General features: G+C 31.8%; 1 protein-coding gene and 1 non-coding gene across 2 annotated transcripts; one reads left to right on the top strand and one right to left on the bottom strand.

Moving 5' to 3' along the window:
* The first annotated feature begins 7,400 nt into the window (after positions 1-7,400).
* On the top strand, positions 7,401-8,327 carry LOC110634550 (uncharacterized). Its single transcript, XM_058152514.1, has one exon. It carries the CDS (start codon positions 7,401-7,403, stop codon positions 8,325-8,327), a length of 927 nt encoding a protein of 308 aa, XP_058008497.1.
* Positions 8,328-12,612: 4,285 nt separating this feature from the next.
* Positions 12,613-12,719, bottom strand: LOC131169513 (small nucleolar RNA R71). Its single transcript, XR_009140451.1, has one exon. It is a non-coding gene; the product is annotated as a small nucleolar RNA R71 (small nucleolar RNA).
* Positions 12,720-13,703: the final 984 nt, after the last annotated feature.

The raw sequence follows: 13,703 nt of genomic DNA, 5'->3' as shown, positions 1-13,703 counted from the left end.
TACATATTGCAGTACTGCCCATAGGGATAATCATTGACAGACAACATATGTCTAAGATAATTGTTCTACTGGCTTTATGCCTGCCCGATGGCCATAGTGCCGATTTTCATTATTACTGGCTTATGCTTACCCGTTGGCCTTGTGCCTGATATGACCGTTGTATACTGGGTAGACATATAGATATCTAACTAGTATACTCCCCTGTATCCAGTCTTTATAGTCTGTCATAGGTTACTTGGGCACAGTTATGAGAAATAAAATTTTAAATTCAAATAAGTACATGAGAGAACCATTAATATAAATTATATAAGACCGAATATAAATTACATAAATAAAAAAATCTCGATTAATTTAATTGCTTCCAAAGTTTGATAAACAAGTAAAAACACTGTAAATTCATATAATTGTATGTTACTTTATAAGGTTATACTTAAAATAATTATTTAAATTGTTTGATTATTTTTCGTTATTTATGCACTACTAAGCGTTATGCTTAACGCGTTGATTTTTCCATCGCGCAGGTATAGGAGACCCACAGCAGTAGCAGTAGAGCCTAAACAGGACTTGAGCAGATCTGCTACAGCGTAGATTGTCACATCATCAGTCATTTTGGTAGGGCTCATGTATAGGCAGATTTCGCATTTTGGTATTGAATGTAATTAAATTTTTGGATTGTATATAAATTGTAAATATTGTACTTGACTCTATATGAATGAAATGAATTATTTTATTTTCTTGAAAATTTATATGAGCATGATAAATGATATGATGAATGAATAGATGAAAATCATATAAATTGTTTTAACAGTTAACAGGAAATCCACAATGCATTAAAAGAACAGAAGAGACTCTAACCGAGTCTCCATAAAAAATGAAATGGGATAAAATTTTTTTTTCTATATGTAAGATAATATAATTAAATTACTATTGTACGCGATAAGACAGGACAAGGTGCTCCGGTACCAAATGTAGCACACCTTACTCGGCTACACTGTAGATGGGTGAAGGGTGTTACATAGAGGCTATTGCACTGTTGGGAAGTTATTCTTACTTAATATATTGATTATCTACTTCCCCAAGACTGATTTGTTTTAATTGCCTTTGTTGCAGCTCCTTTTGGGCTTATCCAAAGAAATTTTTGTGTGCTAATTCTACAATATATGCTGTCAACTATCTGTTTATTCTTATTAGCTGAGGTTAGGTTTATTATTTTCTGTGTTTTTTTAATGTTAGTATTATGGTGAGTGGTTCATTTTTGTGGTTGTGAGCTCAATTGGGTTGTGTCATTCAATTTTATAGTGCTGCATTTGATTGGAAAAACTGAGCATGCATGATTTACTTTTGTGGATAAATGTAACTTTTTGATTTTAGTGCAGTGGTGTTAGTTCTTGCTAAGCTTAAGATGTGATTAATGTCAAGCTACAGGTTTTGAGTTGAAATAATATTGCTCACAGGCTTTGTGCAGAAATTTTTGCTATTATGAACTTGAATGTGCAACTAATTTGGATTTGCATGTGTTCATGAATTTTTGATGCTAACTTTTAATGATTCATGCAATTTTTTGGCTAAAAATTCTCATTTTTAATGAAGTTTAAACATTAAAAGTCATTTTCCCTTGCAATTTTTAAATTTGGAAAGTGATTTTAGTAACTTTTGTTTCTACCGAATTGTGAATAGGCAAACTGCACAACTTGGGCAGTTTTTATACTTTATTTTTGCCCTATTTCTCATTTCTACTGAAACCTGCACAACTTGGTGCATAACTTATGCAGTTTTGCATCACTCAACTTTCTATTATTTCATTTTTGCCGAAACTTGCACAAGGATCTGCATAACTTGTGCAGCCTGCTTATGCACTTATTTTACAGAGCACTCCTACTGCATACTTATGCAATTTGCTTATGCAACATGCATTATGCACTTTATGCTGTTAAATCACTGTCCTATGCCAGGTAACCTTTCACCTTTGCTTTTCATTTCACTAATACCTGGTTATTCATTTGTAACTTGAATTTTACTATGCACTACCTTAGACATTGAGGACAATGTCCAATTTTGAGTTTGGGGGTGTATATAAGATTTTTGCTTATTTTTTAAAAAAATTTAGCATTTTTAGTATTTCATTTCATTCCATACTATACATACATCATACATAAGTGCATTTCATTTCATTTCATTCCATACTATACATACATCATACATTCATATTGTAAATATTTTATACACACATATATACATACATACTTCATATAGCAACCATATAGAAAATTTTCATACAAATTTCTTACATTTAGTTAATGCATTCATTTTTAGGAACCATGCACATGCATTCATGAAATAAAATTTTTGCCAAGTCCTTTGAGTTATGAGAAGTTACTTATAAGAGTGATTTAGCTTACCTTTGGTTAGGTTTTTAGATTGAAAGTTTCCTAATAGGTACAAAGTTTCGAAGTGTTTATTCTTTGCCTATATCTTCTTAGCAAAAAAGCCACCCAACTAGTCATTTGGAGATGGAAGTGTTTAGAGAGAGCTATAAAATAAAAGGTAGTCAAGTGATGTCTCACCAACCCTAGAATAAATTTTCTAAACCTTTCGAGGTGAAATACCAGTTTTTACTTGAAAAGAGAGATGATCAGGCATTCTTTGACTTAAACATTCTCATTTTAAACCTTTGGCCTTTTCTTCTCATTTAAATTAACCCTTGCAAACCCCTTTAAGCCTACATTACACCTAAATTTTTCTTGAAACCCTTATTACTACCTAGCCGTCAAATAAAACACTTTCACCCTTTTCATGAAAATAATTAAGCATAATATTTGGTATACAATTAAAAAAAAAAGAGAAGAAAAATAAAAGGGAGAAGAGATGCCTATATTATGCAAAAGTGCTAGTATATATATGTTTTTCATTATTGTCATTCAAATTGAAGGAAATCCACCCAAAGTAATTAAAGAAAATGAGTTTGGGGGTGGTATTTTTAGGGATAATCATCAAGAGAAGATACAAGATACAAACTTAAAGTATCAAAGTGTCCCTTCATTCTATGCATTTTATAAAATATGCTAGTAGTTAAAAACTTCTATTGTGTATTTCTCTCCTCTTTAAAAAAAAATGCAAGAAAATGAAAAAAAAAAGAAAAAGAAAAAATAATAAATAAGAAGTGTACCTTATGTTTTCAAGATTGAAAATATTCACATGCTTTGAATCTCTTTTATCCTGTTCTTCGTAATCTCATTTTGAACCCTATAGCCCCATTACATCCCTAAAAAGACCTTTGATCTCTTGATAGTACTTGCTACATTAGTGGAGATAGGAGTAGGGAGTTTGCCTATGGGATTGGAAATTTATTCATTCATTCATTAAATTCCATCATTCTATATAGAGACACTTTGGCTATTAATTGTTCTAGAGTTCTTTTTGAGCATGACTTTCCCATATGATTGGTTGGTTTGGGAATTTTGGATGATAATTGACTTGATGGCTAAGTGGTGAAAGCTTGGATAAGCATTAGATTCTTTGCATCTTGAAGGATGGGTATATGGATTGTTGGTATGGCTAAAGGTATGTTAAGTTACTTTAATAGGTGATTTTCATAGCTCTTTGGACAAGGCACCCCTAAAATTGCATTATATTTTAAAGTTTGCTTGAGGACAAGCAAAGATTTGAGTTTGGGGGTATTTGATACATGCATTTTGCATAGTCATTTAGGTTAGATTTCATGGCCATTTCATTTAATTGTTAGTAACTTTTAGCTAATTTTATTAGTTATTTAGATAATTTTTCATAATTGTTAATTTTTGGGTTAATTTGTAATTTGCTTTATTTTGTAGGTAAAATGGTGTTTTTGAGGGACTAAAAAGTAATTGTGCCAGTGAGGAGTGATTCCTATAGCAAAAAATGTCAAAATAAAGCTTGAAGGTTGAAGAATGCAAAATTGCCAAAGTCTGCGTAACTTGCTGCACAAGTTGTGCAGTTTTTGTATAGGAAGAAGAAGCAATTTTTAAGCCTGCTGAAACCTGCATGACTTGCTGCATAACTTATGCAGTCTCATGCCTCACTTATGCAGCATCATGGAAGGAGCACCCAAATCTACCGAAACTTGCACAACTAGCTGCATAGCTTATGCAGTCTGCTTATGCACTTTCACGGAGGACTCCAAAGCATGAAAAATCTGCACAACCAACCTGCATAACTTGTGCAGAATCACAGGAAGCACCTGGAACCACCAAATTTGCTCAGAATTTGCATAGAAAGCTTGCACAACTTGTGCAATTCTTCATAATGAGCTGGCAGAAGAATTTTTACATGTGAATCCCTTCCTCAAACACATCATTTTAGGGTTATTTGTCAAAAAAATATAAATAGTGTCCTTATCTGATTTTGGCAAGAGGGAGGAAGAGAAAAAGAAAAGGAAAGAGAGGCAGAGAAAACGTCAAGAAACAAAGCAAGGGGGTGTCACTTTCCATTTTTAGAATAGATTTGGATTCTTCATCTTTTCTTCACCTTTTTCTACCTTTCTTGTATTGGGTTTCTTGGTTCCTAGTATATTTTTAATATAATTATTTTTATTATTTTTAATTTAAATATTTTATTTTTATACGTAAAACAAGTAATTATATATATATATATATATACATATTAAAAGTAATATTTTACATATATTTATTAGTTATGAGACTTTAATAAAGATTAAATAATTACTTTTTTTTTACCTACTTATTTATAAATTGATGAGCCCAATTGTATATTTTAATCAATAAGCCCTTCAATTTTAACAAGTACAACTATTATGTTATCGAATGGGAATATCAATACTTTTTTTAAAGTAGGGGATTGGAGCAGTGAGACTCGTATTTAGTTTTGCGAGGTGGATGATATATATTTAGTCACTGAATTAAATTATGTTAGACATTATCAATATATTTTTTAACTTTTTTTTAAAAAATATAACAATTATATTTAAATAAGAGTGCAAGGTATTCTATTAAAAATTTCTCATATCACAATCAAATTAAATTGTAAGATAATTGGATATTAAAACTTTACAAAACTTAGCTCATATGTTAAAAAAAATAGATAAATTAATATTCAATATAATCAAATCACATTAGACAATTTAATATTTTCACTCTAAGTGGAGAATCACAAATTTTTAATTTAATATAATTTCAGAGTACAATTTCTAGCAATAATAGTTCAAGCATCACTAAATAGAGATTATTTTATAATTTTACTCAAAAAATAACTGCACAGAAATATGAATTAGTATTAAGTAGCTTATAGATACACACACAATCATATAATACTATAATATTATATGTATACCATTCATGTAGTTAAATATAATCACAATAATAAAGATTATATTGTAAGTCATGAAGTATTATATTAAATACTTACTAAAATAGTTTAATAATTAATATAAATCAGTTTAATTGCTTAATAATAAAGTAACTTATTATAATCCTAATTATTTGATGAAATAACTTAAATTATAATAAAAGGACCATTTAAGTTAAAGGCTGTATTTTATAATTAAATAACTTTTATAATTTAAGATATTAATTTAATAATTATTCTCCATGTTTTTAAGTAATTAAATGTAAATAAAAGTAATTGAAAATTAAAATTATAACAAAGGAAAAAGACCCTTGCACACATAATAGGAATATGATACAGAAAAGTCATTGATTAAAGAAATAATAGGAAACGAGTTGGAATATCTATATAATTGATATTATATTAAAGAAATAATAGGAAACAGAGTTGGAATATATATGAAATTTAATATTATTAAAGAAAACATACCAAACAAAATAGAATCATTCATCTGAACCAATTAAAGCAAATCGAGTAAAGATATAGAAACAGAGTAGGATACGAAGCGAAACAAATACCAAAACAGAGTAGGATACGAAAATTAGGTCCGCTAATTTTACAGTGCAGTTTTCTAATATAAAGCAAGCTGCACACCATTCACTCTTTGAAAAGAATAAAATTTCATCCTCTTTTTCACATAAACATGGTGTTCGGAAAAAATAGATCAGATCAGGAAAAAAATTCCATTAAAATGCATAAAGATTCAAGTGATGAGAATGAAATGTAGAATCAATTGAGAAACACAAATCTCAAAATTGAAAAAGCATCAATACAGAAACAACAAGATTCAACAACAAAGCCACTATTGAGTGAAATCAATGTTATTGGAGCATCGAAAGGAAAGAATTCAGGAGGAACAAAGTGTTGGTCATGCAAGCATTGTAATAATCAATTCAACAGCTCATATACAAGAATTAACTATCACTTTTTTGGAGCTCCACCAGGGAAGAAAGCAAGAATTCAACGTTGGTTGGCACTCATGAAAGATAGAGTTAAATATGACAAGGTGAGAAGAAGGGTTGAAGAAGTAGAGAAATCAGGTGTGTCTTCATCTCTAAAAAATTCCACAATTTGCACAAAGCTTAAACCAATTGTTGCTAAAGCTAATCCTATAGCAAGTGCTTTTGACATGATGGAAAGGGATGCGATGGACTTAAAAGTGATGAGAGGGCTATGTGCTAATGGAATTTCTTTTAATGTTTTGCGAAATCCTCAATTTTGTGAGATGATTACAGCAATTAACAATGCCCCTAAAGGATATAAAGCACCCTCTTATGAAAAAGCAAGAACTATATTGTTAGATGAATGTAAAAGAGATGTAGAGAAAAACTTAGCACTGATCAAGGATACTTGTTATACTCAAGGGGTGTCTATTGTTTCTGATGGGTGGTCTAATGTTAAACATCGACCTTTGAATAATGTTATCGCAGCTAACAGTGGAGGAGCTATGTTCATGTATGCTGATGACTTTTCAGGCATAAAAAAAAAGGTTATATATATCTTCGAATGTCAATTATTTTTGTTGAAAATTAAGCATTAAATTATAGTAAAATTATTCTAAAACATTTTTTTTTTTTAGGTCTTGCTGTAGTTGAATACTTACTCAAGGCTATTAAAGAAGTAGGGCCTTCTAATGTTCTTCAAGTAATTACTGATAATGCATCAAATTGTAAAGCTGCAGGAAGGAGATAGAGAAGGTATATAAACACATTTTTTTGTCTCCTTGTGTTGTTCATACTCTCAACCTAATTTTCAAGGATTTTGCTCAAAAGTTCTATTGGTTAAATGATACTTATAAAAGAGGAAAATGCATTGTGAAATACATTATCAATCACACACAAGCATTATCCATCTTTAGGACATAATCAAAGTTGGAATTGCTAAAAGTAGCAAAAACTAGATTTGCTTCACATTACATCTTGTTGAAAAGGTTGTTAGTTTGTAGAGAGGCTCTTGCAACCACTATTGTTCTTAAATCATGGAAGGAGTGGACAAAAAATAGGGATGAGAAAATGAGGACAATGGGTGGATTAGTTGCTGAAACAATTAGTGATGATGAATTTTGGGAGGAAGTAGAAAATATAGTAGCTATAGCTAAGTCACTGTATTTGTTGATTAAGTTTAGTGATGGCGAAGGCCCAAAGCTAGGAGATATTTATGAAAAAATGGATAGCATGCTTGCAGAATTAAAGGATATAATGACAAACAAAAAATATAAAGATAGTTATGAACAAATGGAAGCTATTATAGTAGAAAGATGGGATAAGATGAATATTCTTATGCATTGTCTTGGTTTTACTCTCACACCCAGATTTTATGATCATCACTACTTAGAAACACCAGCTCCTAGAGGAGTACCTACAAATTCTCCAAATCTTGATAAAGAAGTTGTTTTAGGTGTTATGGATGCTTTTGGAAGGATAGCAGAAAATGGGGCTGAACAAAAGCTTTTACATGAGCAATTTGCAATTTTTCATATGAAACAAGGGATATACAACATGCAAACAACTCAAATTGATGTTATAAAAATGGATTCAATTGATTGGTGGTCAACATATGGGTCTGAAACTCTAGAACTAACAGAGGTAGCAAAAAATGTATTATTTCAACCAATTAGTAGCTATTCAGCTGAAAGGAATTGGAGTACATACTCTTATATTCATAATGTTAAGAGAAACAGGTTAAACTGTACAAGGGCAGACAAATTAGTGGTTATTCACTCAAACATTCACCTTCAATCTCACTTCTTTGAGAGTTATGTGACAGGACCTCATAAAAAATGGGATATGGATCCAGAAAATTCATATTTGGAGGATTCAGCTATAAAACTGGAGGATATGGGATGGAGATCATTAGATGATGATGATGATTTTGATGTCACAAAGACTATTGAAGAAGATGAAGATAACTACATCAAAAACAAAGGGAAAAAGCAAAGGAAAAACTAAAATTGATTCAAAGTAGCTTTTTTTTTTTTTCTATATTATTGATTTATGAACTTTTCTAAATTTCAATTATGTTTTAGTGTCTTAATATATGTTGCATTTGAAATTATATTTTGTGTTATGGAATGCAATTATATTTGAAGTTTGATTTTTTTTTATTTGATATTTAATGGTTTTTCTTTATATTATTTCAATATTAATATATCCTATTGAATTTCTAAAACTAACAAAACTAAATAAAAAATTGTACAAGATAAAAGATTGATAATGACAAAAAATTTAAAAAGATCATTATTTTAGGCTCAATGAACCCTAAGTATTATTCAAACATACAGCTTTTCAAAAGAGCAAACCGAATAAGCCTACCCCTAAAGTATCCAAAAATTAACTAAGTGGCGTATCGCGTTCCCATTCCCGTTCTCATTCCCATACTGCGAACCGCTGTGTACTGCATTCCAGGTAACTATGTTAATGACATTGATGCATGTTTTATCCTACATGACATGCATTTGTATCTTATTGTGATATACACGGGCACATGATTAACATTAAGTAGAATTGACATATGGCTATACAAGATGAAGGAGTGGAGGAAATCTTTTGATAAAGGCATTTTAGTCCATAAAATGTTGTTGTGAAAGTTTTATGGAATTCATTTCAAATTCTATCAAATTTGATTGGAATTGGTTTTAGTTATAACCAATTCTTGGAATTGAAATTTTTTTTTTTTAATTTTTTTTTTCAAACCAAACACATAAAACATGGAATTCAATTGAATTCCACAAAACTCTGTGTTTTCGAATTGAACCGAGCAAGGTGTATGTCTACAGAGATGGAACTTTTTTGACTGCTATATGACGGCTTTATTGGTTTCTTGATTACTCTGGCAGTATTTGGTGTAACATGTTCCTCAACACATGTATTAACATCACTGCCACATTTGCCTTCGATGCAGTCTTTTCAAAATGCCACAATCATCTCAAGGATGCATAAGTCATAACCCATTTTATTTCTAATTATATTTTATGCTTTGCATGTTCAATTATGAAGTATGCATTGCCCTATCTCAAAGTTTGGTTTTTTAAATTGTTCCAGAACCTGTTTCAAGGCATATGGAGGAGCAAGGGCTTGAATTTCTTCAATTTGCTTTTCGCTGGTTCATTTGTCTTTTAATACGTGAGGTTTGATTTCTGAATTCCACTGCTAGTAGTTGCCATTGTTCCATATCCTACACTTCAAATTTTAACATTCAGTTCACCAAGCAACCTGATCCTGTTGAGTTCCAACGTATGTGCTTTTATTATTTAATTTTGAAGCAACCTTACATTCTTGTTTTATTGGATCCCTTTTCATCTTGTTACCCGCCTGTGGGATACTTACCTGCTCGACGGAGATGCATTGCCAGATTTCCTAGTGTACATATACACCAGTTTTCTTTTGAAGGTGAGAATCACAGTTACTCCCTTTGCACTAACACTTTACACTGTTACATGTTTGAATTTCTCTATCGCTGCAATAATTTTCTCCCTTCTTGCAATGCTTGTGTTGTTTGAATGATAATATCTTTATACTGCTGTTTGTGAAATGCATGAAAACTAAAACAAGATGTTGTAAATACTCTAATTGTAAAGGCAAGAGTCAATAGCATATGTTTCACATGTAACTTTTATATGTTCAAACAGGGTTACTTTAGATTTTTGTGAATTGCATAATAGTGTGCAACTAATTTAAGCTTGACTTTATATAGAAACGAGCCAAGTAGGCCTGAGATTAATATTGATACCAAAATTTAGGCACTTGTTATTTCAATTATATGCACATTTTAATTGATTATGCATGAATCTCAATGCATATTTAATCTAAGGGCTATTAGACTCGTTCTTATATGAGGTTGAGCTTGTATTAGATGCATTCTACTTGCAATTGTTGCTACTTGAAACTTGGTGTTTGGTGTGCTGATGCATACATTTTGCATAGTCATTTAGGTTTAATTTCATAGCCAATTTATTTGATTATTAGTCACTTTTAGCTAATTTCATTAGTTAATTAGTTAGTTTTTCATAATTATCAATTTTGGATTAATTTGTAATTTTTACTTTGTTTTGTAGGAAAAATGGTGTTTTTGAAGGACTAAAAAGAAATTTTACTTTTGAGGAATGATTTCTGCAGCCAAAGATGTCAAAAAAACAAGTTTCAAAGTTGAAATATGCATTGGCCAAATTGCGCATAACTTGCCGCATAAGTTATGCAGTTCTGCATAAGGAGAAGAAACTGTCCCCACTACTTGCCGAAATCTGCATAAGTTGCCGCATAACTTATGCAGATTCGTGCCTCCCTTATGCAACCTCACAGAATTGTGCATAACCTATGCAGTCTTGCACCTTGCTCATGCAGTTTCGCACAAGAGAGCCAGAAACCAGCCGAAAACTGCATAAGGGACTGCATAACTTATGCAGTCCACTTATGCAGTCCCACAAAGACTTCATTAATGAGCTGGCAGAAGATTCCCTCAGAAAATCACACCTCAAACACACCATTTTAGGGCTCTTTGTCAGAAAAAGTTATAAATAGACCCTTATCCCATATTAGAAAAAAAAGAGAGGAAGAAAAGGAAAAGGAGAGGGCAGCAGCTGAAGAGTCAAAATCGTCTCCCACACCATTTCCAACCAGATTTGGAGATTTCTTTCTTTTCTTGCATATTTACTACCTTTCTAATGTTGGGTTTCTTGTTTCTTAGCTTAGATTAAAGTTTTATTTCCATATTAACTCAGAATATCTTGTAAATATTATGGATAGTGAGTAGTTTCATTAGATTCTGGAGTAAGGGATGTAATATTTGAGATATTTTGTGGATTTTGATTGGGTAATCCATATTTTGTGGTCTTAATGAGTTTTATTCATTTCTTGTGTGCTTAATAAGTGATGTTCTTAATCCATGGTTGAGGCACCGAAAGGAGAAAACCTTGTGATAGATAATCAAGAAATTGGACTTAATTAACTTAGATCTAGAAATAGACTAAGGATTAAGAGGATTTACAGATTAATTAAAGAACTTAATGGGTCTTAATTAACTCTGACTCCACGAAAGTAGGATTAGATTGATTAAGGCACCCTTTGTCCCACTCGAAAGGGTATTCAAAGGATTTACGAATTAATCTCCTTAAAACCCATAAGTTCCACAAGATTGGATAACCAATTTAAAATCCCAAAATAGCTTGAATATGAACTCCTAAACTCCGGAATCGCCTTTTTATAATTGTTAATTTTCAATTGAATTTAATTACTTGCCATTTTAAATCTTGCCATATTTCAATTTGCTTATTTTAATTTGATGCAAATTTAGTTAAATCTCTACATAGTTGAATAGATTATTAATTTTGCACATATAGATTTCATACTCCAATACCCATCAATTTATTGCTTTAATTTCAAAAATAGTTCAATTTAGTCAACTTTTTATATCAAAAATTCAATCGTTAACACAACTCCTTGTGGAAACGATATCTTTTCTATATTACTTGTACGACCCGTGCACTTGCGGTTGGGCCACATCAAGTTTTTGGCGCCGTTGCTGGGGAGTTGTTTGTTTAAGATTGAATTCTTGATTATTTTAGTTGTTTATAGATTTATCTTTGTTATCTTTTCATTTTGTGTTTGTTTGTTCTTTTTCAGGTACTCTTAATCTTTTATGAGAAGAGCTAGAAGCACAAGTGACACATCCTTATTGTTTAATCCTAAAATTGAGAAATTTTGTAAAGCAAACAAGAAAGAAACTAGAAAAAGGAAAGAAGCATTGAGAGAAACTTAATTAGAAGCACACATGGCTGATGAAAGAATTAGAATTGGTGGCAGTAATGCTGGAAATGGTCGAAACAATGAAAATGTAGCCCACGGTGAAGAAGTTGTAAATGCTAATGTGCCTAGGGGAAGTATGATGGATCATGCTTTTCCTCGTTTTGATGACTTGAGAGAGAGCATAGCAAGACCAAGAATTGATGCAAATAGTTACAAGATGGATTTTGGAGTTCTTCAAATGATTCAGAATTCCCAATTTGGGGGACATCCTTCTGAAAATCCATATACACATCTAAAGAAGTTTGCTATGATTTGTGATATGCAAAAACAACCTAGAGTATCTGATGATGCAGCAAGATTGAAGCTATTCCCATTCTTTTTGAAAGATAGAGCATTGGATTGGCTTGATTCTTTACCTCACAACTCCATTACAAATTGGGAGCAACTCACTGATGCATTTCTTGCACAATATTTTCCACCTGGAAAAACTCAAGAATTGAGGAATCAAATGACAGCTTTTAGACCAAGAGAAGATGAAACTCTCTATGAATCATGGATGAGATGGAAGGAATTAGAGAGACAATGCCCACATCATGCCATTCCAAAATGGATGATAAACCAGAATTTTTACACCAATGTTACTCCTGCAATTAGAGGGATTATTGATGCTCAAACAGGAGGAGAATTTATTATGAAGCATGAAGATGAAGCTTATGAGCTATTGGAGAAAATTGCAAAGAATACTCATCTTTGGAGTAGTCCAAGAGGACTAGCTCCAACTCAGAAAAGGCAAGCTACTGGAATGTATGACCTTGATCCATTCAACATGATTAATGCAAAGTTTGATGCACTTACAAATGTTTTGGCTAAGAAGATGGAAGATTTAAGTATGTTGGTTAGTTCATCATCATCATCTGGAAGTTCACAACAAGTTGCTTATGCAGAAGGAACTACCAGCTGTGGAGTAGACTATGGAGAGCAAGCTGCATATGTTAGTAATTATGGAAACAAACAAATGGGGAATCCTTACTGTCAAACTTATAATCCAACTTGGAGGAATCACCCCAACTTTTCATGGGGAAATCAGCAAAATCAAGTTCCAAATAAGAATCTTCAACCACAACAGCAACAAGGAATTCCATATCAGCAAAATAGGCAACCATTGCCTAATTTTCAGCAGAGAAACAAGAATCCTGCACCTCCACCAAAACAGCAAGAACAAAGTTCCACCACAGAAGCTTTATTACAACAGATTCTTGCTAACCAAACTAAGCATGATGAGGAGATGAGAGAGATGAAAGCAAGGCTAGAACAGATGCAAACACATAACAGAATGTTGGAAAATCAGATTGCACAACAAGCATCTTCTTCAGGTACCAAGTCTTTTGGAAAACTTCCAAGTCAACCAGAAAACCCAAGAGAGTAGTGTCAAGCTATTACTTTAAAAAGTGGGAAAGTTGTAAATAATGAGAAGAGTTAAAAAAATGAGAAAAGTGAAAATAGTGAGAAGAGAGAAAATGAGAAAGAAATTGATGAGAGTGAAAAACAAGAAAGTGAGAAAGAAAGTGCAGAAAAATGTAAAGA

Source organism: Hevea brasiliensis, chromosome 1 (assembly GCF_030052815.1).
Source record: "Hevea brasiliensis isolate MT/VB/25A 57/8 chromosome 1, ASM3005281v1, whole genome shotgun sequence".
Classification (NCBI taxonomy): Eukaryota; Viridiplantae; Streptophyta; class Magnoliopsida; order Malpighiales; family Euphorbiaceae; genus Hevea; species Hevea brasiliensis.
This window is presented reverse-complemented; position numbering and strand designations above follow the sequence as displayed.